This window comes from Xiphophorus hellerii, chromosome 7 (assembly GCF_003331165.1).
Source record: "Xiphophorus hellerii strain 12219 chromosome 7, Xiphophorus_hellerii-4.1, whole genome shotgun sequence".
Classification (NCBI taxonomy): Eukaryota; Metazoa; Chordata; class Actinopteri; order Cyprinodontiformes; family Poeciliidae; genus Xiphophorus; species Xiphophorus hellerii.
This window is the reverse complement of record NC_045678.1, coordinates 27,675,741-27,702,394: the sequence shown is the minus strand read 5'-3', so window position 1 is coordinate 27,702,394 and position 26,654 is coordinate 27,675,741. Positions and strand designations below refer to the sequence as shown.

Genomic DNA, 26,654 nt, shown 5'->3' with positions numbered 1-26,654 from the left:
CAGTTTTTCAACAGTGGGATGTTTTGTTTCATCTTAAAGTTTTAATATGTGGCATCCAGCAGGACAGTGTTAGTTTTGTGATTATGTGCAGAAAAAAGGACAGCTTAAGTCTTCAAACTGTGGCCATCTTTATAAAAAAACAAACAAACTCAAGATGTTATTTGCCAAAAAAAGGAGAAACCTCTATAACACCTCTAAAATTCAACACAGCAAAAACCTTAGTGCAAATATCTTAGCACATTAACTTAGAAGTATCTTTTCAGCCAAATATAGGAGCTTGTCTTCATTGAATAATTCCTTAATACTGAGGAAAATATACTAGTTCCACTGGCAGATTATTTCACCTGTAACAAGACATTTTCCTGATGTTAGAAGTGAAATAATCTGCCAGTGGAACTTATATTATTTACTTGTATTATAAATGATTTACTTAAAATAAGCTCCAATATCTTGCTGAAAAGTTACTTGTAAGTTAGCTTAGTCAGTTGCAGTAGCAACTAGACCAAAAATACTTGGTAAGATTTGCATTTTGCAGTCAAAGCTGCTGTATTTTGAAAGCAGTGGTTAGTGGTTACTGTGCAGAGGCATTTCACTGATATGATCTTCTATGCGTTTAACTTGAAATATAAAGTCTAAAAAGTTTGATATTTAGATTACATCCTGATCAGGTAGTTTTAGATAAACTTTGGTGTGTTAATGCTCTGAAAATGTTAGAGCAGAATGACTCAGCAAAGCAGCAGGGTGGTAATAGAGGCTGAGGAAGCTGCAGGAGTTTTATAAAACATCAACAGGCTGGAAGTGAAGTTTGTTAAAGACAGAAACGTCTCACCTGGACGAGGCTTCAGCAACACCTGAAGGAAACAGAAAGGAATCTTTCACACTGAAATTCACACCGAAGTTGGAACAAACACGGAAATCCTCAACAAAAATGTTTAATATTAGTTTTTATGTATAAAAACACCAAGATGGAGTTTTCCACACCCAGTTTCAAGACCTTCAACAGTTCTACTAGAACCAGGCTGAGCTGCAGCAGCTCCTCTACTGGATCAGAACAACAAGCAGCAGATTTCACATCCCTGGCATCACAAGGCTGAAGCCTCCATAAATAACTTGGTTTTTTATGTTTGTGTTTTTCTGGTTTTGTTTTTTATACAAAAAACTACCAACAAATTAAATAAAATGTCGCTAGAATATGAGTTTAAATAATCATATAGACTATCATTTTTAACTCAAACATGATCATAATTCTGACAGTTTCCCTTTAAGTTATTAATAGTTTGGAAGATTGGTGTAAAATATGGCTAGAATTGCTCATAAGGTGATACAAGCATAAAACTTTGCACAATTGTTCTTTAAATTATAATTATCTAAGCAACATTTACTAGGAAAGTATTTTATTACAGTGATTAATAGTTTGTACTCATAGGTTTCTGTTACCCTGATCACTGTTTAAAAAGTGGAAAAGCAACTTTTCCATTTTTGTTCCTGTTTGAGAAATGTTGTGTTCGTCCTCTACGTTTGCTGACATCCTGTGAATCTCCGGGGGGATTAAGCCCCCTTTGTCCTTAAAGCCTAGTGACGCCCCTGCTTCACATGATCCTAATCTCTGGTTCTCTGCTTTTCTCTGACCTGTCTGACCCCTGCAGGAGTGAAGGCGTATTGAACACTAAACCATCCTGGGCTCTGATTGGTTGTCTCACCCTGAACTATTAGCTCAGCGCTGGCGGTGGCCGCTCCGGCGCTGTTGGTGACTGAACACGTGTAACTTCCTGCATCCTCCACCTGGACTTCCTTTATCTCCAGGAAGTGACGACCAGAAAGTTCGAACACGCTGATCCGACCAGAAGACTGAAGCTCTGCCTCCCCCTGGACAAACATATAAACACATAGACAACCTACAGTAAGCAGCTTAACAACATTAATCATAAACCACCTGATCAGGAACAGAGACCAGCAGCAGCTGCTTCTGATTTGGGTGAAGACGGCAGATGCCCAGGGCGGTCTCTCCTCCAGGGCGGTTTATATTAAAGAGTTTTGCAATTTAATCTGTAGCCTATTTGTTGCTCGAAAAGTAATTAATTCACAATAATAATTTCTGTTTCTTGAAGTGGAGTTATTAAAAAATGGATGCTAATTGACAGTTGTGCAGTGAAATTTATGTCTTGATCAAATGCAGCTGTAGTACACATAATTATAAAAATGTTTGACTAATGATGCTATTTACTTTAGTTGTACTCATTTTCTGAGGTATTTATTTTTTGTATTTGTATTGTACATTTTTAGCTTCATGGTGTCCGGTGTGTTTTTGCTTTGCTATGTGTGTTTATAGTAATATTCTCGTTTCTTCCAGAAAAAACACAGAACAACCTGTAAATTTTGTCAGCTGCCATAATAAACGACGTGCGAAGTGCTTACTTCTCTCCGGTTTTCTGATTTATCTTTTTTGTTTCCTCCAGTCTGCAGCAAGTCATCCAAATGTTTCTCTAACATGTCTATAAAAATCTGTTTTGTTTTCTGAGTAAATCCTCTGTGCAGAAGGTTCCAGCTTCTACAGTTTGTTTTATTCAAACCATAATGCAATATTTTTAAATCCTGATTATAATCACCTGTAGACACAGCATATTTCAAATACCGTCATTGTTTTTGCATCATTAATAATCATGAATTATTTCATTCTGAATGTTTTTTGGCTCCTTAAAGTTTGCAGGTCAAACTAAATGTTAGAATAATTGAACTTCTCTGTATTTTCCTTCCATAAAAACTTCTTAGAGTAATATGTATTATCTCAGAAAGGATTGATGAAAGAAAGAGCAACATAACTGTTTCAGTGCAGAACCTTTAGTTCCTCCTGAGATTAAAGACGATTCTGGATTCTGCAATATTTTGTAATTATATGTAAAGGTCATTGGATCAGGGCAAAGACTAAATTATCAGAAGGTAATTTAGAAGGTAATTCCTCAAGTTTTATTTTCAGATTTATATTTGTAGAATAGTTGACCATATCTCCCAGTTTTATAAAGTTTAACAGTGAATATAAAGAATTATTTTTGCTTCTTTTATGTGTAGTTAAATGAAAAGGTTAAGAATTAATCTTTCAGGTTGATTTTGAGGTCATGAGAAGTGCAGCTAATTTTTGAAAGATTATGAAGCTGATTGGTTTGTAAACACTGATCTTGTTCAACATAAGCTGCATTTTTGTATGCAAAACATATTCCACTTGTCAAAAAAAAACAAAACAGCTTTTCAATTAGAAATCACACGTGGATAGGTTTGTTCACGCGATAAGTAATTTCAGAAGATGCTGCTCCATGATTCTCCAACTACTTCCTATTGTTTTCCTCTTTGTGGTTTGCAGCAGTAGTAACATCCGGTTGTTGATCATGTGACTTGTGATGTGAAAAAAGTGTTTCCATTTCCGTTAAACAATTTGTTTTGCAAAACAAACCAAATGTAATACAGCCAAAAAAACCATCTCATGCTAGAGGCAAAAATTATTTATCAACAATGTGAGGTTTTGTCAGAAACTGGCATGTTTCGATTCAGCGAATTTATTTTTGAAATGCCAAATTATTCAATTATATGGTCAAAGGAAATGCAACTATGCATTCATTATTTTACTTCTGCTCAGATTTCTGGACTTATTTTCAGATAAATTCATCAAGCTATGAAATCCAAACATGTTTCAGCTCTCAGCCTCTGTTAGGCTCCGCCCACCTTGTACCATGTGACCTGCGGCTGAGGCCGTCCCGTGGTTTTAGTGGAGAACTTCCCGCTCTGTCCCAGCCTGACCACCACTCTGCTGGGTTTGGAGATGAACTTCGGTGGACTCTCGCTCCAGATGCTGGTCCGGTTCTCCATCGCTGGGATCGAGGAGCGGGACCTGGAATCATGGGAGATGTAGTCACCTCTCCGCAGCGACCCATACAGCTTAATGTGAACTAAAGCTGTAAATAATCTGTGGTTTTATAACGTCTGAGATGTTGCAGAGGAAGCAGCTGTAACGGTAAATCTGCTGATGCGACTTCAGACAGCTGCAGGTTCTGAGCCTGAAGCCTCCAGAGGAGGTTCTGACACATTTAATGGACCTTGGTAATGATTTAATGGAGCCGCAGCAGCAGGGGGAGTTAGTCTGAGGCAGGAGATCCTCCAACATGACAGAGAGACTCGAGGAGCTCACCCTGATCTCTTCCAGGACGGCAGGATGTATTGCTTCCCGTAGTTTTCTGCAGGTGGAAAAACATTTGAACATCAGAGAAAAAGTTCAGGTTCTGATTGAGTTGTAGAAACTTTGATTGGACTCAATATATTAACAACAGAACCAGAATTCCTTTACTTTCCATTCAGCTGCAACATGTTTGTATATTCTGGCACAAAGATAAAATTTCCTCCTGATTACAGATCAGAAAATAAGCTGAAACAAACCATCTGCTGAAACAAGTTATATAAACCATCGTAATCGTTATAATAATAATAACACAGCGAGTTATGCTGCATGTTAGTGAAACAAATTCTTTTCCAGCTGCTGAACAATGTTTTCTCAGCTGGATGCTGATCAGTGGTTTAGTTCTGCAGCCCAGCGGAGCAGAAAACGCTTCCCTTAGCTCAGTGGGTCATTTTTCACTGAGGTATTTAATGTGTCTCAAAGTGGCAAATCTGAATGAACTGACCCTGACTGTCCATGTTTCAGTGAAGTGCTATGAATGGATTTAGAGGAAAGCAGCCAGGCAAACTGCTTGACACTGATAAAGATTATGATTAGTGATCTGCTGGAATCCGTTCATTTTGAAGAGGGAGAAGAGATTAAAGCGATCAGCTGACTTTCTGCAATTACAAAAAAAACAGTTCAGAGACGTTCAGGAAGTTTAAATTCATCCAGGAGGAGTTTGACTGATATTCCTGCAAACAATTTCTCAATAAACAAATAAGACAGCTAAACTGTTGCTTAAAAGTATGAATGCATTAAAAATCTAAATGAAAACCTTAAGGTTGTGGAACGTTCCTACAAATGCTTCACAAATGTAGCTGTGAATAGATTTTATTTATAATAAACCAGAAAAAAAGCTGTTTGTATTTTGTAAATAAGGTGCATTGAGGATTATCTGAGGATCTGCAGTCAAAAAGAACAATAAAAAGTATGTTTTCTTCTCATTCTACTTTATTGTGTCTATTGTGTTTTATCGGCCACCGATGCAATAAACAGGTGAAAATTTCTCCAATCTTCTGGACTTGATGAATGTTTACTCCTTCAGGTATTTAGGAAAGTAAAGACACAAACCAACACAGCTGTAAAAAATAGAGGACATTGATTTGATTTATGAATTCCTTTCTTAATGTGACTCTAAAAAGAATCCAGTTTCTGTCAGATTAACAGTAAAGCTTCAGGAGTTTTCTGTGCAAAGTTGTGGAAGAGTCTGTTCATCTGATTATCTCTGTTTTTCTCAAACAGCTGCACAAATTTATTGCATGAATCAAGTTTATAAAACTTACAATCAGGGCAAAAAGCCATGGAGTTTTCAAGACCACCAGACTGCAAGAAATATTTACAGTTTCCTGTAAGTTGGTGGTACCATGAAATAGAGAATAAAAGTGAGAGAGGAGGTCAGAAAATGATTAATTAATTCTCTCTTTCCATGATGGATGGGACAGAAAGCTTCTGTTGCTGCTGTGTTTTAATTCACAACAAAATCTGTATGAACCTGAAACCTTCCAACAAATTATCATTTAACTGACAGAATTCAAATATTAACTCTGACCAATCAAATTATCTGAGACCTGATCTGAACATTAAAAGCTGCATTTTGATAACAAATGTGAGTCGATATTTCGCTACTGTTGAAAAAACACAATTTTGAAATTGTGGTGTTTTCATCAAATAAGAAATAAAATTAAACTCACACGTGAATAAGTTTGTTCAGGCAATAAGTCATCAAAAAACATGCAGTATTATCATCCTTCTATCACTTCCTTTCGTCTTCTCCGTCTTTTCTACCAGTAGTAACATCCACTTGTTGACTCGTGTGATGCGAAATGTGTTTCCATTGCAGTTTTGTGAAATACACAAAACTGCAGGTGACACAGCTGAAAAACCACCTGACATGAGTTTATTCAAAATCGCCATGTTTCCATTAAACTAATTTATTTTTTCATTTCCAATTTGCACAATTTTCAGGTCTCTAAGATATTCTCCTGTCATCAGATCATCTCTGTTAGTTTCTGTTATTTTGCTCTCAGAAGTGAGTGTTAAATACGAACTGGTACCTTCCAGCAGGATCTCCACGGTAACCTGCCGGCTCCCCGCCTCATTGGTCGCCTGACAGGTGTAACAGCCCAGATCCTCCTCTGAGACTCCGCCCACCAGGAGGCTGAAAGTGCCACGCCCACCTCGCTCCACTGAGCAGCGTCCTCCACCAATCACAGGCTTCCCGTCTCTGTACCATGTGACCTGCGGCTCAGGTTGACCTCTCACCTGAAACACAACGAACAGAGTCAAATATCAGGTTTTCATCCAGCATAGAGGAGAATCATGACAGTTCTGGTTTTGAGTTTAGATGACCTGAAGGAAGCAGAGTCAAAATATATTTCTCAGTAAAAAAATAAAAATAAAATAAACCCTCTGTTATGGATGTATGACATCTCATGTCATTTATGTGTCTCTTTTCACAAAACACAAATTCTTATAAAGTGTTTTAGTTTCTAGTTTAAATGTCTTAGTAAACTTGAAATAAAACAAAATTAACTTACAACAAACTTTCAACAAAATATTGTGTTTTAAGTTAATTGCTTAACAACATTTGTCCCATGTTTTAAGTGAAGTAAACTGACAATGAAACTTTTTCATCAATATTAAGGAATTAACTTAAAACAAGTTCCTATATCTTCATAAAAAGTTACTTGTATCTTAGTTTTATCTTATTTTAAATGTACTAATACATCTTCAGTAGAAACTAGATAAAACTTTGTAAGATTTTGTGTTTTTGCAGTGTTCTCCTTATTTTCTCTAAGGTTATATATGCATATTCCAACATACCTGATTTAGCACAAAGCTGCTCTGTTATGTTTTCTTTTCGTTCTTTACATCAGATCACCAAAATGTTGCATAAAGTTGATCGAATGAATATTCATCAAGATCTAATTTGCATATTTGAAACCACATCCTCTTTTTTAAGTCTCAACTTCTGTCTTTCAATTTGATCAAAACATCTACAATGACTAGGCAGAAAGTTTCAAAATGGCACAACGTTTTGAAAATTTCTCTGCTTTGCTTCCTCTCTGACATGCATTCATCTGGATGAACTCAGTAACAGCACTGTCTGCAAAAACAAACATGCAACTTAAATTTTCAACTTTAATTGTTAAACCATGAACCCTCATCTGTTAAAACAAAAATTTACTGTATATATTTGAGATAAAATGCAGCCTAACAGAGGAGCAAATACTGATTTATGTTCTCTACATAACGTTTCAAAAGTCTGATTTTATGATCTCAAGTTTCAGAGAGAAGTAATGCTCAAAAATAACTTTTTACCGTTGCAACAATAAAACACACTCAGTTAATCTTCCTTAAGTATGAGCAGACATCAATAGAAAATATGACCGGCATGCATTTCCTCACATTTCAACATACTGGGCCAACAGATTCAGTAATTTATGTGACTGCACACATTGTTACGAGTAAAACATCCTGTTCTGAGGGAAGAAGCAAAAAACAAACAACAGAAAGCTGCAGAAATCCTGAGACTGACAAACTAAACAGCTCTACTCAAACTTCTCAGTTTCAAGTCTTCGCTATGAACTAATTCAAGTTTTTCCAACCAAAGGTTTAAGAATCAACTTTCCAATAGGTCACTGAAAGCACCGTCTGAGCAGGAACTGATAATAAATATTTTCAAAATAAAGTTCTACCAGCAACAGCTCCTAAATTAACTTGGAAAACTTATGCAAAGTTCACATTTTGCACAGTTTTGTTCTTCCATTTGAGCCTGAACGGCTTAAAAAACATAAAGCAAAAACAGACAACAAATGGCAACGAGTTAATGGTTTTTGGTGTCAGAAAAATTTGCCATTTCAAAAACCTCCAGATTTTTAAGTCAACATTGACAGGCGCAGCTACCCACCAACCCCATCCAAACCCGTTCAGCAACCCAATAAGATCTCCATCGTGTTTGGTCAGCTGGTTTTACTGCTGTATGTTTGCTGTACAATGGCTGCTGGAAAAGACAAGTGTTCTGTTACTGACTTGTCATCCAGAAACCACTTGCTGAATTCTTGTTGGTTGTGCAGGAGGCTCTACTTCTGCTTTTCAAAGGTGTACAGTTACATAAATGCACATCTGTTTGCAGCCTTTTTTATGTGCGAGTGTAAACATTGAGTTGGGGGTGTGGCCAGCAGCAGCTTATTTGAATTTAAAGTGACAGGAAACCCTAAAACAGCTCATTCTGAAAGGAGGTCGAAATGGTCAGAACGGACATAAAATCTCATCGTCTAAGAATGATTTTATATTAAAACATGTAATTGACAGGTTTTATGCAGAACAACAGCCTAACTTGTTCAAAAAAGAATTATAATTATTCTGTTGGCTGCAATCTACAACTTCACCACTAGATGTCTCCACATGAGACAAATAAAAACTTCCTGCTGAACCAGTTTAATAGATGTCAGGATTTCCTGCCAACAGGCAGCTGAAACCAGCTTCACTGGACCAGTGAAGCTGAGCGTTAACTGAGGCTGGTGCTGCTGGTCTCTGACTGACCCATGAAGACCAGAACCAGAAACCCAAACAGCCTGAAGCGGGACTTGTTTGTGCAGCACGTAGAGTACAGATGTGGCGACTGCTTGACGACTTCCAGCTCAGCAGCTATCAGGGCTTACGGCTCCATCTATCATGCTTGTGGACTGACGGTGCGTTCAGGCGCTCTGGGATTAGTCCTACATTCTTCTTACAGATAAATCTGAGGCGCCGGAGCAGAAATGCTGTTTCTAAGAGCGTCGGACCTTTTTTACAAGCAGGAGTAAAACAGAGCAGACTGAGTCAGCTGACTGATTCACAGTTAGACGGTCCTGATCTGACCTGAGAGCAGCTCTGAGTTTTGTTCCTGATGTTGAGTTCAGAGGCAAACAGACGAGAGATGCTCCTCGTTTTCTGCTCCAACGCTTTGATGAAGAGTCTTCTTTAGATTTTCAAAACATTTAGATTCAGAACAACGAACAATGTATTCAGTTGAAGGTGTCAGTTTATGGAACAATCTTGACATTCATTTCAATTCAATTCAAAAAAACTTTCATGATCCCAAAGGGAAATTAAATGTTGTTATAACTCAAATAATTCAAAAGGGTTATTGAAAAACTTTCTAAACCTATTTCTGCCTTTAAAATAAATTTCAAAATAATTCTTATGATGCAATAACCATGGAATAAGCTGATGTATTGTGTACTTTTGGTTTATTTTTGTATATTTGAAATATGTCTAATAATTTCCTAAGCTGAATAGCTAATTTTCTCTATATGTGAATGAGTTATAAGGTATTATAAGCTTGTAAATCTTTCTGCTCTTTTTCCATTCATGATTTTTTTAGTTGACACATGAACTATTCGTATCTAATATCAAGTGAATGAACTAAAAAATATTTGCATGTTCCGGAGATTATAACTTAGCAGTGATAGCGTGTTATTAAGAATAAGAAAACCTTTTATTAAACCTTTAGCAGCTTTATTCTCCATCATAAACTAAGTTTGAAACTGTTAAGTCTGAGATGAGAGAGACTGTAAAACTATTTACACTCTGCAAAGTCATTTTCTTCATTCAGCTCAGAGGCTTTGATCTAAACTCAGAGAAAATAAACATGAAGAAAACCACAAATGAGGAAGAATTAAGCAGCTCTGTTTATCAATCAGCTTCCTGTCGTTTGAACTGAGATCCACACCCACAGCGGTTTTCTGTTAAAGCGACTGCAGCTTCAGTAAAGTGATAAATTATTTAGAAACATGTGATATTGACCTGTTAGTGTTGGAGTTAATGCCTCACCTTCCCCTCCAGTCGGGCGTCTCCCCCCAGACTGACCCTGACGTTTCGAGGCGGCAGGACGAAAGCTGGAGGCTCGTTGTTATGGAAACCACATCCTGTTGGTGAAGCTGTGACCTCACAGAGAGAAGGAGGAGCAGCAGACAGTCGGACATCACTCATCATGCTGTTAGGAAGAAACACACACAGACGTCTGCTTAACTATCAGATCATCAGTTAATGAAGAAAACTTCAACTTTCATTATAAGTTTCAAACTTAATATATTTATTATTACTATAAATATATATTTCAACGTTAACCATCAGAAACTGTCAGGACTCCAGTTAAAGCTGCTTTCCAACAGATCAATTTAGAGTTAAATAGCATTAGGAGAAACATAACAGGAATATTAGATTAATAAATGTGGAAATTAAGAAAAAAAACAATATTCAAATCTTTTTGATGTTTTCACAATAAAGATTAATATCAGGTGGATGACTGGATGCTAACTGGCTGGTTTTAACTGAATATACTTGAGTTCAACAATCCAACAATTTTAAGATCAGTCTTAAAATTTATCTGTCATCTTTTTTTTTGTGGAGTTGCAGTTTGGAGAACTATGATTAAATGTCAAAGTCATTGTAGTTAAAGAATCAACACAGAGGATTTTCTGACATCAGTGAATATTCATGTTTTTTTCTTATAAATGTGTAAAGTTATGGGGTTGAAATTTCCTCCAAATAAACCTCATAACCTTGAAATTAGTTTCTTGTTTACAAGAAAAATATTGGATACTCTCTGATGTTGAAAATCTTAATTTGCAAGTTCAAGCCTCAAAATTCTCCCAGTCATTGCAGCCATGTTGGAGCTTCTTCTTCACCTTCTCAGGCGTTTTGCTGTATCCTGTTTCAGGCGTCCACTTCTAGTTTGTTTTCTCACAAATTCCACAATTTATGTCAGAAAATATGTTTCGTTTTATGCCTTTAATCATGGAAAATTATATTTTTTTCTTGCCAATGTACAATTTTTTGACATAAGAACATAACCACGTTTTTTTGTAAATATGTGAAATTCAACTTAAAATTTATTTTTTTCTATCAACCATGGTACCAATACTCTGTTTTATAGAACAGACTAATGACCAACTTGGACTTATTTTAGGGATTATCTGAATGTTTTCTTCATGTCTGCTGGATGTCGTAGATATTTGGCCAAGTGTGGCTGGTTGGTTATTTTATCTGTATTTTCTGAACAAACAGCAGCCTGCTGGTCATTTTCCTGTTCAAACTCTCTGCTGCTGCCATACAAGGATTTTAAACCTTCAATATTTGCTAAAAACAACCAACTTTCTCTAAATGAAGCATTTTTATCTAAACATTGATCTTTGTTCCCATTTAAGTCAACAGAACGACCTGAGTGAAGTTGGTCTCCTCACCTTCTTCAAATCAAACAAAATTGGTGTCAAAGTTATGCAGGAAATTATTTTTGTTTGCGCTGCTATCATTTTAGAGATAATAAATGTTTTCAGAGGTCAAAAAAGGTCAACTGGCCCCCATCACATTTTATGACATAAAACTACATAGGTGTCCCTCAACTTTGCTACATTTGTGCTGATAAAATTTGTTTTTGCTGCTTTTGTTTTGAAGATATTAATGAAAACAAACATAATTGTTGTATTGCAACCAATTTTGTTTGTTCTTATATCATTTCAAAGGAATTAATAAAAATGTTTCCAGAGATCAGAGGTAAACCAGACCCCACTTTTTTAAAACTCAAACTAAATTGGTGTCCATCAACTCTGCTACGTTTGTGCAGCAGAAATTTCCATTTGTGATGCTTTTGTTTTGAAGATATTCCTGGCTGCCCTCTGATAAACTCTGGAAACTATTTCATTAGTATCTTTAAAATGATAGCGGCACAAATAAAAGTTTTTGTGGCACAAACATAGCAGAACTGATTGACACCACTTTTGCTTGATTTTGCTAAAGTGGGGTCGGTGACTGGTTGACCTTTCATGACCTCTGCAAACATTTATTAATATTTTTAACAGCAGCAGTAGAAACAAAAACTTTGCTGCACAAACATTTCACACCAATTTTGCTTGATTTGAAGACGATGAAGGAAACAGAAGTTTGTAGGATTTTCTTCATGTGATCCAAACAGAAAATAAAAACAGATTCCTGCAGAGAAGCTGAAGGTCACAGAAACTCCTCGGTTCTGTTGGTACCGGTTCCGATGAAGTCATGTGACCTGCAAACAAACAGCTGATAGCAGATCAATAACAGTTTCAGCCTCAGATAAAACCCAGCACTGTGACTCTGACTGATGGGAATGTTTGTTATCAGCAGGTTCTGTTGATTCTGTCAGAACCAACAGAACCAGGAACCAGAGGGAGAGAGAGACTGAGGTCAGCGAACGCTCTCAGCCGTCTGTGTTTGTCATTAACAGAGTTTGTTATCAGGACGGAAACAGTTTGCTGCTGATTCTCACACTGAACCACAAACACTGGAAACTAGAAGCCTGAGCTCAACGTTTACTGGTGAAAACTGGTTTCATTTAAATGAATCCAAAAATCCGTATAAATCTGCTACAGACGTAGTAACTGCAGAACACAATTCAAAACAAGAGCAGCTCTCATGGTCCAGTAAAAATAAACTGTTTTATTTCCAGATAAACTGATGTTCAGTTTGCTTTATGTCACATCAGGTCATGATGCTGCCATCTCAGCTTCACAACCTTAGTCCAGTAAGAACCACAGTCTCCCAGTAACAAACTGGATGCAGGTCAGACCTGAGCCTTTTTGGGGTCCTAAGAAGATTTTAATTCTGTTAAAGACCAAACCAACAGATCAACAAAAGATGACAGGTTGGTACTAATTTCAACCTTACAGAAGCAGCAAACAAGCAATTTAGTAATTTATTAATCATTAACTGTAAAACACATTTTCTGAAAGAACAACTCAGAGCAGTAATTAGGGTAAAACTTAACAAAACATGTTTTCATTTTGCATTTAAGATAACACAGAACTCATCAAGTGACAGTTTTAGTTTAAATTCTGTAAAATAAATCACCATTTAAACACCTTTTGCTGCCCGATTATTAAAATAGTCAACAGGTCAGCCCAACACTGCACTGATGTTGAGTTAAGCAGAAAGATTCTCATATGTTCATGTTAAAAGTATTATTTTAGCTGCAGATGTTTCATTTGCTATAAACCAGCAAACATTCACTAAAGAAAACCTGTAATTGCACATTAGACAATGAAATGTTTTTTTTATTTATTATCTAAAAATGAATTGAATTATTTAGATCAAACTTTTGTTGCAGTTTTATTATGAAGAGCTTTAATTTCTTCAAGCTCTTTTCTCCTGGACTGACCAGTTAATGATGATCAACTTGATTAAAGATCAATAACTTCAGCAGCTGCACTGAGAGTTCAACCTCAGGTTCATCTGAAGCTTTTCTGTCCTGAAAACGTCCCATCATGCTGCAGGTTTTAATCAGAGCAGATTCCTTCCTGTCAGTCGACCGTTTCACAAACATCCTTCACAGCTGAGAGACTCAGCTTCTGGTTCCCACATTCAGCCTCAGAGATTCACACAGAAACGACACGTTTGATTCCCAGAGCAGCTTCAGAGTCTGAGATCAGGAGGAAACCATCAGGTGATGAAGCTGCTGGTTGATACATGATGTCTGACTTTAAACAGCTTCAGCTGCTGATCTCACTCTGATCAGTGACCAGCTTTGATCTGGTTCTGGTCATCAGCTCAAGTTCTGATGATAACAGCTAGATGAGACACATTAATGTGATAAAACACATTTAAAGAGTCTCCAGGTGATAATTGTCCATCATGTGAGACTGAATCACATCTCAGCTCTGAACAGGCTGCAGCAGTTCAGTCTGACTGATGATCCTTCATCTACATTTCTCTGCAGCAGCCAGAAGAAAACAGGAAAACTGAAACAGACTCTTCATTTCATCACCAAACATCAGGAGAACATGCAGCAGAAAGGCCATCAGACTGACCTTTGACCTGGAAAACTGAGATAATCTGCAGGTTGTTTCCAGACATGAAGACATTAAAGATGAAGATGAAGCAGCTCTGACTCCGCCCACCTCAGAGGTTGAAGGTAAAAAGCAGCTAAAGGTGAAAGTTAGTGAGCAGGTCTGACCTGATGCAGCAGCAGGAGGAGAACTTCAGTCCTCTGAGCAGATCCTGTTCTTCACTCCAACAAGCCGTTCATTCAGCAGCAGGACTCCTCCTCTTCCTCACTCTCTTCCTCCTGCTGCTCCTCTGAGATCTCCTCTGTCTGTCACAGGAGGAAGAGGAGGAGCTCAGATCATGATGAAGGGCTCTGTTCAGACTCAACTTCTAGCGGCTCTGACGTCATGAAATGTAGCAAAAGTTAAACCAAGATAAACCTTTTCTGCTTTAAGTGCGCCATCTAGTGAATAAATGTGTTACTACAGGTGCTGCCTGTAGAAAATGTTGAGTGGAATTACAATTAAAAATAATATATAATATTGTTTTAATGATAACAATACAGATATTTTATCTGTATTTTTATTTTTCTGAAATAATATATAATGATTACATACTCATTAAACACATAAGAAAACTAGTTATTCAAAAAATATCACATCCAGATTCTAATTAAAGTGCAACTGTATAAATATAAGACATGAACAATAAACCACCTCAAGACGGTTAATTAATCAAATATCAGTTTTCTAAAGCTCTAATTATATAAGCAGCACATTAAGAAAATGATAAAAACAAGTAAACTTTCAGGGAGCAACAGTAATTTATCAATTTAAGTTTTAAAACATTCACACCTGCATGTTGACCTTTCAGGTCCAAACTAACTTTTTAAACCAAAAACCAAACGGCTCCAAAAACAGAATAAAAACCACAACAAACAGAAGGGAGGCAGAAAAACCAGGTTAAATAAAAAATAACTTTTATTTTTAATTCAGTTTACAAATTCAAGACTGATTTATTGGTTTCTGGTTCTAAACAGAAAAGATGGACCATGGAAAACGTTTTACAATTGTATCAACTAGTAAAACAAACAGACCCTACCCCCCCAAAAAAGAAAAACAAACAAACAGAAAACAAACTATACACATTGTCTGGATTATTCAGAACAAAAAAAGGAGAATTAAATCTCATGATAAACATTTGAACCAAGCTGGATGTTTTCTCTAAGACTCCATCAACTTCAGGTTTCTCCCCAACTCTACGGCTCCTTTCAGGATCGCTTCCTGGGGTCTAGGAGGACACAGGACTTTATACTGAGGTCCAAACTGATCAGTGATGTTCTGATGTAGAATCTGGCTCTCAGCAAATCCTCCCACTAACACAATAAACCCAATGTTGAGATTTTTGTCTAATATTTCTCTGAGTTTCTTGGTGATTCCCTGCAGACTCTCATCATAGAAAGATCTCAGTTTCTCTCTGGAGATTCTGATAGATCCATCATCCCAGGAAGCTCCTTCCACTGAATCAAAGAACGTTTCAATCTCTTTGTTTTTCTGAGCCAACATGACCAGGTTACCCAGGCAACTGATTTGAACATCTTCACCTAAATGTTTGAGACGAGTAAAATCATACATCATCTTCTGAACCTCATTGGGGAATTTTTTCTCATATTCATTCCAGACTCCATTAGAGAAAATTTCTCTCAGGAACTCGTTGAATTTTCTGTCCACATATCTTCCTCCCAGATCGTCCTTAGAGTCGTTGTGCAGCTTCTTCATGGCTCCTCCTTCCAGGACTTCATGAACAGTGAAGTGAATATTTTTATCTGTTGACAAACGGAAAAAGAATAAATCAGATTAAATGATAAATCTCAGAACAATTTATTACACATTCTAACTTCCATCACTGGGTGAGAGACAGGTCTCTCTTGGACAGGTCACCATCAGAGGACAACACAGAGACACACAGGACAGACAAACACACTCACATATAAAGATGATTTACAGAGACCAGTTAACCTAACAGTCATGGTTCTGGACTGTGGGAGGAAGTCGGAGTACCCAGAGAGAAACCAGACATTTACAGGGAGAACATGGAAACTCCATGCAGAAAGACCCCAGACTGGGATTCAAACCCAGAACCTTCTTGCTGCAAGGCAGCAGGGAAACCAGCTGATCCACAGAGCAACACAACATCACTTCAATAAGTTTATTGTGAACACAAATAGTTTTAAAACTCGTCTCTCACTAAACATTTAAATAACGGTGAGTAACTTTTACCTCCACAGTCGACAACAAGGTACCGTTTCCCGTCTCTTTGGGTCTCCAGCAGGACTTTGACTTCTTCTGGTTCCACAGTAAACTGTACGGCCTCCTGACTTCCTGCTGGATCTGTAGAAACACAGAAACTCACTGAGCTGCTCTGTGATCAATGATCAATGTTTTTACAGGTAGATTCAGGTTTTGGTTCATTTATCCTCCCTCTCTGTTGCCATGGTGATGCTGTAAATCTCTGGAGAAGAATTTTCCAGATCAGTGATGATCCAGAGTTAAAGCAGATCCTCAGACCGATCATAGAAAGATAAGAAAATAATAAAATGGAAAGAGAGACTTTAACAGAAATCTGAGTACAAAAGATGTAGAAAGTGTGTGGATTCATTGTTAGAGGAAGTGATGTCACTCTCATATTGATGGGCCTGAGCTGTAAAATTTATGCATCCACATGAAGCCTGCATCAACTTTAAAATATATATTTTTTTAAATTAAAGTTGCTGACAAAGCAACTTTAACCCTTTTATGCATAGTGGTCACTACGGTGGACAGTTATCGAAAAGCCATTTTCTTCTGCTTCTTGTGGATTTTTATGTTATAAATGCACACAGACCACTGAAGTGGACACTAAAGCATCATAAAATACACTATCATCTACTGGCCATCAGCTGCAAATGCAAGAAATTATTCTTGTTAAATCCAAAATGGCCGACAGACATAAAAGCATGAGAACCGACCCTGTTCCTCCTTCGCCTGTAGACGACTCTTGAAAAATATTGTGACATCAGATAACCTCTGAAGAACAATACTACTGATGCATTTTTCAAATAACTGTATTTGGAGAAAATTACAATTGATCACCTAAAAAAAATAAACTTTTTATTGTTTTTTTACAAACTTTTTTTTCCTACTTAAAAAATAAAAAATGGAAAAAAAATAAAATAAAATAAAAAAATAAATAAAAAATATAAATGGCAAAAATTCTGACACAAAGGCTCATAATTGATGCATGAAAGGGTTAAATTATGCCATCATATTTAATCAGATTATGAGTTCTGATAATACAATTTTTTCATATTAAAAGACCCTTTTGAAAATAAAAACCCTAAGTTAGATATTAAATAAACTTTTCATTAAGCAAAAGTTTTATATTAAAAATGTTTTTAAAGGTCTGATTTGATATCATAATCCTAAATATTTTAATACAATTCATTTACAGAAATAAGTTTTAAAACATCAGTCTGGGGCGTGCTGTGGTGGCGTAGGGGATAGTGTGACCCACGCCTTGAGTCCTCGACGCGGCCGTCACAGGTTCGATTCCCAGACCCGGTGATATTTGCCGCATGTCTTCCCCCCCTTTCCTGTCAGAATACTTTCATATAAAGGACACTAGAGCCCACAAAAGGCCCTGGAGGGGAAAAATAAACAAAAAACATCAGTCTGTGTATAATTATTCTACGTAATTTTTTATTTTTACTTTATAGCTGATTTACTGAAATTAATTTTTAAATAATGTTGTAATTTATTTAATATTTTTGTATGTAGTTAAATATTTTTATAGATCATTTTATTTTGTCTGGTTATTAATTACTTCATATGAGGATTCTGAATTATTTGCATCATTATGTTCACAGATCCACTGGTGTTTAGGTAAAATATAATTTCACAGTCTATGGCTAAATTGAGTTTCATTATGGGATACTTGAAGCAATTAAGATTTTCTGTTTTTTTTCTTTCTAAATAACTGAAACAAAACAATGTGAATGTTTATTTATTTCCTTAAACTTAGAAACCTGAGAGTTGACAGTGAGGTTTTCCTCCAAGCAGGAGGAAGGATTTAGCTCTGCAGAGCTGCAGATAGAAGTTAGAGCAGCTGGAGGAGGAGAAGATGGAGCTGGATGCTGCTGCAGCTAGAAAATAAAACTGGAAGGACTTAAAACCAGATTGATGGTTAAAAGATTAATGTTTCATCCTGTGGTTAAATTTTAACATCTTAAATCTTTAAATTGATGGATTCACAAAAAGGTTATTTCTTTTGTTATGATATATTACATTCATAAAGAGCAAATAGAAATAAATATTTAAACATGAAATTAAAAATATACAATTGTTGGAAGAATTTTATATTTTATTATCATTTATTTGCTTTACCTTTATTTTATATTAACATCCTTTTATTTACCTTTGTATTTACATTTTAATGGTGTGCCTTGAGTGTTTTGAAGTGCTTTGAGTATTTTTGAAGTGTTTGCAGAAACTCTGGAAGCGGCCTGAGGAGTGAAAAGGACCATGAAAGAGACGATCCAGCAGGGTCCATGACCCAGAGGAACTGCAAACCGATAGTCTTATCCTATGAAACCTGCTTTTGAAGACTATAAATGAGTTGTATTCATATGAGTGTGCAGCTGGTTTTTTGCTCCCCTTCCCTTCAGGGCTGCACACTGCCATGTAACTAGGGTGTTCCTAATTCTAATAAAAGCAGGATGAGACTCAATTGAAGCTTCAGAGCATCGGCCGAAATCTGTAACTGGGTTTCAACTGTGTTCTCTCCCTGCAGGTAAAACTTAAGTTCTGACTCTTGTCTCTTTTTTGTGTCTGTGTTCAGGTACTTTAGAGCTAACATACAATATTGTGCAAATGTTTCTGAAGGCAATTTCTTGCCATTTTCCCTCTGAGAAATACAACTTTTTATTTTAACAGTCTTGATCATTTATGTTTCTGACTTTTAGAAGAAGATTTTACTTTTTGTCCTCAGCAGATTAACAGAATCTGAAAGTCTTTAGACCTGAATGATCCATCATCCTGATTCTTTTAGATCCCAAGTTTTCAGCTAAAGACTCTTTGGAGATAAAATAGTTTCAGTCTATCAAATGATTATCTATATTATTTTTATCACAAAGTTATTGACGATCACTGATGTACATTTTAAGTTCAGGGGCTTTTTCTGATGGCCAGAGTTAAGAAGTAAAGACAAATTTATCTGAAAATGGTCAAATAGTGAAGCAGAAGAAAATGTCATGAAAACTAAAATCTTTAGAAAACCTGAAAATCAAGCGATCATGATCACATTAAAGATAGTCTGGCTCTCCTTTAATGATGTATCAATTATTCTGATCGGTTTACAGTCATGTTTAATTATAATGATAGATTATCTGAAACAACAGCTCTGCTGGTTTTACATGAACACATTGAGAATTAAAAAGCCTTAAAAGTATTTTAACAAACCAATAAAATATTTATACATTTTATTGGGTATTTAACAACCTGCTGTTATTTAACTATGTTGTTAAAAACAATCTGGTTATATTATTTAAAACATAACCAGATTGTTATTTTAAATGATATCAATGAGGGAACATCTATGAGTTTGTGTAGAAAACTTAAACTTAACTGTTGTTTCCTGTTTCTTTTGGTTTTCTGATCAAATCATCAGTTTTCTAACTTTTATCCAGCATCATGTTTGAGACTAAATTCTAATTAACCATTCAGCCACATTTTTAAATTCAATTTCAGTACTAAACCCAGATCTGATTACTGTTAAACCATCAGAATCAAGAAATCAGGTAAACAGAACCTGCCTAACAACATGAAGTAGGCGATGTCATAGTTTATTCTAAATAAAGTTAAGAACAAATGAAAAACCAAGTCATTGAGATCAGTCTAGAAGTTCAAATTCAAAAATACTCTTTTGACTCCACAGTGAAATTAAATAAAGTTAGAAAGTCATTTCTAAGGTGGTAGAGCCTCAGTGAACAAAGTGAAAGTTATTATCCATAAATAGAGAAAACAGTGAACAGTGATGAACCTTCACAGGAGAAACTGACCAACCAAAATGACTCCAACATCAACGACTCAAAGAAGAAGAAACCAGAAATATCTAAAGGTCTGCAGGCCTCACTGCCTCAGTCAAGGTCAGAGTTCATGTCAATGTCAAATTTATTTGTATAACTTAAACGACAGCAGATGTACAAAGGTCAAAGTTTAGGAGCCACAACCGAAAAAACCCAAACTCCTGGGACCTTCATTCTGGATTTAGGAAAACCAAAAGCAGCTGATAATTCAACAATGAGAAAAAAATACAGACTTGGTAAAACTGACCTTCATGGGAAAGTTTAAGACCAGAAACTAGTTTCATAAAGGCCCGGTCCACAAGAGGTCTGATGAAAAGCTGAAGGAAACCAGGAAGTCTGGCCCTGATTGGTTAAAAATCTGTTTAAGATGCTGAGACATCGCCTCAAATATGAAGTAATACTGGAAAACTTTCCAGGTGCTGCCAGGTTTGTGGACTGTTCAGATTGTGCATTGGACTGAGTCATTTTGGATATTTTTCACCATTTAATCTCATCTGGGTCTGCTGCATTTCCCCCACCGCTTTCCCCACACCATTTCATGACAGTTTAAGATGCTGAGTCATCGCCTCAAATATGAACTAATACTGGAAAACTCTCCAGTGTGGCTGAAAAATAATTATTCAGAAATTAGCAAAATTCCTCCTCAGTGATTTAAAGGATTTATTCCCAGATTCTGGGTCAAGATTGAAACAATCAGTTATTAAATTGAGGAGGAAATTAGAATTTCTCAGGTTGGTTTTAAAGATGTGGTGAAACATTTAGGAACAAAAATGTAATAAATACTTTTACATGATTTGATTCCAAACAATGAGTCCAACAGATCACCTAAAGAATCCATTCATATATTAAATTTGTCCTATAAAACAAACCGAAACCTGTTAGATGTTAGTTTGCCAGACGTTATAGATCCACACAGTACCGTTACAGCTGGTATCAGGTTCTGCTGCTCCTGGAGATTGATCCTGTGAGTCTCTGCTGTGGTTCTGTGTGATGAAACCATCGGATTGAAGCTTCAAACACCAGGTCAAAGCTGCTTCTGACTCCAAAACAAACATCAGTTTGTCTTTAGTGTCGTCTGTTACAAGACCAGCCTGGAGGAGAAAACAAACGTCTGATTCTGCTGAACATTTCAGAGCTGATGTTGACTTTAAAAACATGATGTTACCTGAGTTGCAGCTTCAATAATGAACAGTTTTGTTGATTGATCCAAGAGTTCAGGAACAGTCAGCACCCAGGTGAAGTCAGATGCCGTGAACTCTCCACCTTCTGGATGAGATCTGATGGTTTTCAGAGCATCGTCCTTCAGGAATCTCAGAACTTCTGCAAAAACCGTCAGGGTCGACATTGACTTCCTGTTGTCTGTGTAGATTTCCTTATTCCAGTCTTTCTTCTGTTTGATTTAAATATGAAATAACAAATTTTACTGGTTAGAAAAACAAATCAGAGATGAATTCTGTGTTTATTTTATATATATATATATATATATATATATATATATATATATATATATATATATATATATATATATATATATATATACTGTATGTGTGTGTATTTTTTTTCTTCTGCTGCCCACCAGCAGAAAATACATTTGTGTTCTTTGTGTGTTCGCTTTAGTTCTGTAGGTTTGCTGTGCTGTTCTTGTTTATTTAGGTTCTCTAACAGTTAATAAATTACGTTTGAAAAATATTCTTGATATTTCTCTTTTCAAGACTTCAATAAAAGGTAACTATGGGAAGAGAGCTGAAATATTTGGTTCCACCCTCATAACTTTGGCAAATAAAGAGCAAATGTTTCCAAATTCACAACATTTGTTGTTCATGAAGAGAGAAATAAAACTTTCTGGTAAAAATAATTTCTCTCTCCATGTTATGGAGGGAGAACAGATTATTTCGGACAGCGAAATATTTGGATCCCCCCTTAACTTTGATAAATAAAGAGCAAATGTTTCCAAATTCTCAATGATTGTTATGTGGACCAAAAATGAGCAACTAGAAATTTATTTTCTCCAGTAATCTGTCATATTTTTCATTAGAACAGGATTTTTCAGAAAGTCTACTCTCTCATCTATTCAGGAAGTCTAGTCTATGTGCCCTGCTGTCAGCCAGCTTCCCTCCTCTTATATTAGCAATGAAAACTTATAAATACACACAATGTGTTGGAAAACCGTTCTTGGTGACTGACTTATTTGTCAGGCTTAAGTGACAAAAGTTGGAAAAAGACTGATTCTCTTGGCGATTAGAAAAAACACACAACTGTGCAAAAAGACCTCCACAAAAACCTAGTCTATTTATTTATTTTACAATTTTGTTATTGTTGTTCTTTAAGAGCAGCTGCCAATAAAAGTGAAAGTTACAACTTTAACATGATTATATGAGTTGTTTCACTGAGAAATCTATCAGAAGTGCCGTGAAAATGGTCGGATCCGCCTCTCTGGCTGCAGTGACGCCCCGACAGGAGGAACAGATTTTCACACAATCGTCTGAATCAGGTGATGCATTTAAATACACCTCATTATTCATGAGGTAATTTGCATTGAGGAGGAATTTTGCATGCAAAAAGCTGCAGGTGTGATTTATAAGGGGGAAATTGCTTTCTGGTGTGCATGCAAATGTTTTTAGAAATCAGGCTTTTTTTTGACATAGAATATTTTTGAATTTTGGTCGTACATACACATTTATTATGATACATGTGGATTTGTTTTATAAATGAGACACTAGGTAAAGTTCTGCTTTTTCTGAAATGCTGTTGTGCAAAAGTTCAGAAACTATCAGACTAATGGTGTCGCCTGGCACAGTGACGCCCCCTACAGGTTATAGACATCGACACAAACATAATGACTGAGTCCTCTCTACCTTTGCTGCTTGTCTTTCCCCCCTTACTGTCAGATTACTGATGAATAAAGGCCACCAGTAGAAAAAACAAAACAAAACAAAAAAAAGCAAAAAAGTTATTAGACTACAACTGGAAATGAAAGAGATATTATTATAATTATAGAGACCCAGTGTTAAGACCTACAACAGGTGAAAAACTGTGAAAGGAGAAAAGTTCAGGTTTAAAATATCTCAGATAATAGATAGATATCTCAGTTTCAAAATAAGAAGACTGGTGTGTTCATAGAAAACATGATAGGATCCAAGAAAGAAGAACATTTATCTGTAGTTATTTACTTTTACTTACTATGTTAAGGACCTTCAACTTGACGTTTTCAAAGAAATAATGTTTCTTAGTTTCTTCTTCTCTCATATTATTAAATGCTGTTTTAGCTTCATAACCAAACTTCATAAATTCTTCATGTTCATCAAACAGGATGCAGGTTGGAGTCTTTGGGGTGTCTAGTCCAAGTCCATTACTCCATCTCTTTATCTGGCTCTCACCTCCTTCCTTTCTGGGTTTAACATTGAAGGCGTAGCCACTGAATCCTGAACCAAAGTCTATGGCTATGATGAGAGAGTCAGGTCCAGCTGGATGGAGAAGAGAAGAAAGTTAGAATATGAAAAAGTTCAGCTAGACTCTGTTTTTACAATAAGTTGATACTGTAATAAAATCATAGACACAATTACATTCATCAGTTTAATCCTATAATTGAAAAACTAAACTGAAGCATCAAATTTCAGTAATTTAATATTTATTTTACACGGATTATACTGGTCCACCGGTCCTATGATGAACTGGTAACCAGTCTGGACTGATCCCCCCTCACCCAGTGGTGATAGGAACCAAAACCTCTATGTCATCTGAATGGATAAGAATACTGATACTGCTAAAAATGTAATAGTTAAACATAAAACCCAGGAAACACATTTTGTTTCATAGCACCAATTACTATTAGTATTTCTACTGTTTATTTAATAATTTTATTTTTCTTTATCATTATAGATTACATTTTTGCAACATGTTTCCTCATTTTAACCTTCATATTAATAACTCAGAATAAAGACCAACTCCTATATTAAATATATTATCTATGAAATATGATCTATATTTACTGTACTGACCTTTGACATCAAGCAGCACATGTTTCATGATCAGGATTTTTTTTGACCAGTAATCGTAAACGGTGCAGCTGTAGGTTCCTGTGTCTCTGTTTGTTGGATTCTTCAGGATCAAACTGTAGTCTCCAAATTTACCTTTTTTCACAATCTTTGTTCTGTCTTTATACTTATAGTGTTGAACAGGCAAGCTGACAAAATCCACAGAACCCATAAAGACCTTCCTGTAACACCAGTGGACCATCCTGCCAGTGTTGTGTCTCCATGTTACTGTGAATTTTTCAGGCAGACAGGCTGCAGTTTTAAATGGCAGCAGAACAGACTCCTCTCCTGAATCCACCTCCACCCTGTAGACTGAGAAACAAAACAGATGAGCTGCACTGACAGCAGTAGAACTGATGATGTTGATGTTCACAGTAATGGAACCTCAGTGATATTCCAGGAGAAAAACACTTCAGTCACAATGTGGAACTCAGGATTTAGAGACCAGATGCTGACAGTGGATCCATGGGATCTAAACTTACTTTCAAAGAAACACAGAAGAAAAAACTCACTATCATCCACATGTTAATTCATGAAGAGAAATCACTGCTATACTTATACTTCTTTAACTAACAGATAACAAAGCACATTACTGTTGCTTCCTAAGGACAGGAGATAAACATTTGACTGATAGATCCAAGGTAGAGAAAAGTTTCAATGACTTCATGTCATCATCCTGTAATGTGGGTTTGATTTGTATTTATTGGATGAGAAAAGACAGCAGGAATATTCAACAGGACAGACAGAAACTCATCAGAACTCTGTATCTGGGAATTTCACATGATGGGCAACTTAAAAATTTTGATTTAGAAACATTAAATTAGGAAAGTCTGACATTCAAGATTTACATTTTTATTTAGAGGATGGGAAGATGGATGAAACTAAATACAGGACAATCCTGGAAGGAAACCTGTTAGAGGCTGAGAGTGAGACTGGAGCGAACATCCATCTTCCAGCAGGACAGAGACTCTAAACCTAAAGCTGGAGCTACAATGAGACGGTTCAGGTCAAAGCAGATCCATTTGGTAGAATGGCCTAGTCAAAGATCAGTTCTTACTCCAGCTTGGATTCTGTGATACAGTTTTGTTAATTGGTGTTTACAGTCTCTGTTCTTCCAGTATGATTGAAGTTTTACACACTTTCAAAGGACAATAGAAAGAATACCAGTCTTTAAATGAGCAAAGCTGGTAGAGACATTTCCCCAAAAGTCTTACTAGTGTAGTATCAGAGAAATATGGTTCTACAAAATATTGACATAAAGTTATTTGTCATTTGTTCTTTTTCACCCACAAAAGTACAGTGGTATGAAAAAGAGGTTCCTGACTTCATTGTCTTTATTTTCCAAGTTCGTCACATTGAAGTGTTTCAAAACATCAAATCAATTTAAATATCAGTTAAAGGACAACCAAATAAACACAAAATCCAGTTTTTAAATGAAGGTTTCTATGGTTAAGGGGAAGAAATTCCACACCTACATCTCCCTGTGTGAAAAAGTGATTGATCATTAAACCCAACATTTGATTTTCCTAACCTTTGCAGCAACAACTGCTACCAAGAGTTTGTGATGAATTACAATGACTCTTTTCCAGCTGAGGAGGAAATTTTGCCCTCCATTCTTTGCAGAATGTTTCTAATTCAGCTACACTGGAGGGTTTTTTTGGTGCCCTTTCATGTCATCTCAATAGGTTACAAGTCAGGACTTTGACTAGGCCACTCCAGAGTCTTTACTTTGTTGATCTTCATCCATTCTCCTCACGTGCAAAACTTTTCTCTGCTTGTATTAACTCTCCGCTCACAAATCTCTCTGCTAGGTTGTGAAGTCCTTTCTGCTCTCTTTCAAAACAAAAAAGGACCGTTGCCTGGCAACATTACAGCCAATAGAATGAAAGTGTTAGGCAGTGGGATCCTCCTCAAGGGTGCGTTGGTTTCCTTCTACTGGGTGTGCCTGTGTGACTATGTATGTATGTATCCATCTTTAAAGATAGATATCTATCTACATTAACCTATAGATAAGAATCAATCAATCAATCAATCAAATGTTATTTGTATAAACATTTCAGCAACAACACAGTTCAAACTGCTTTACATCATAAAAACTCAAAAATACAAAGTCATAGAAAAACACAGTCAACAACATTACATTTTGTCATCATTACACATCATGATTATGTTTTAAAAGCAACTCTAACCAGCTGGTTTTTAGTTTAGATTTAAAGGAACTCAATGTTTTGGCTCTTTTGTAGTTTTCTGGAAGTTTGTTCCAAATTTGTGGTGCATAGAAGCTGAACTAGAACCGACCAATGTACCAAAAGGAAACAAACTCCCACCACCTGGTATAACACTTACATTCTATTGGCTGAAACGTTGACGGGCGACGGTACTTTTTTGTTTTGAGAGAGTAGAAAAGAATTCGCAAGCGAGCAGAGAGACGTTTTGCGTGCGAAGAGAAAATCTGACCTTGAGAACAAAGACGTGAAAGCACAGAGAATATTTGAAAGAGATCAGAAATTTTGAGAAC

The 26,654-nt window shown here is 36.2% G+C and overlaps 2 protein-coding genes across 6 annotated transcripts in view; both read right to left on the bottom strand.

Annotated features, from left to right (window-relative positions):
* mylka (myosin, light chain kinase a) overlaps positions 1–14,312 on the bottom strand; it is a 58,569-nt gene extending 44,257 nt beyond the window's left edge. For 2 of the 3 annotated variants that reach the window (XM_032568355.1, XM_032568358.1), the window contains exons 1-7: positions 14,026–14,312; positions 10,022–10,184; positions 6,259–6,466; positions 4,178–4,223; positions 3,715–3,880; positions 1,701–1,866; positions 830–851 (exon numbers count right to left, since the gene is read on the bottom strand). In XM_032568355.1, the coding sequence (XP_032424246.1) occupies positions 830–851; positions 1,701–1,866; positions 3,715–3,880; positions 4,178–4,223; positions 6,259–6,466; positions 10,022–10,183 (770 nt within the window). In that variant the 5' untranslated portion in view covers position 10,184; positions 14,026–14,312. The remainder of the gene's footprint in view (positions 1–829; positions 852–1,700; positions 1,867–3,714; positions 3,881–4,177; positions 4,224–6,258; positions 6,467–10,021; positions 10,185–14,025) is intronic. The other variant, XM_032568356.1, reaches the window with a different exon arrangement.
* A 631-nt stretch (positions 14,313–14,943) lies between these two features.
* The window catches only part of LOC116723453 (uncharacterized), a 197,030-nt gene continuing 185,319 nt past the window's right edge, over positions 14,944–26,654 (bottom strand). For all 3 annotated transcript variants that reach the window (XM_032568359.1, XM_032568363.1, XM_032568362.1), the window contains 2 exons: positions 16,261–16,371; positions 14,944–15,806 (listed from right to left, as the gene is read on the bottom strand). In XM_032568359.1, the coding sequence (XP_032424250.1) occupies positions 15,205–15,806; positions 16,261–16,371 (713 nt within the window). In that variant the 3' untranslated portion in view covers positions 14,944–15,204. The remainder of the gene's footprint in view (positions 15,807–16,260; positions 16,372–26,654) is intronic.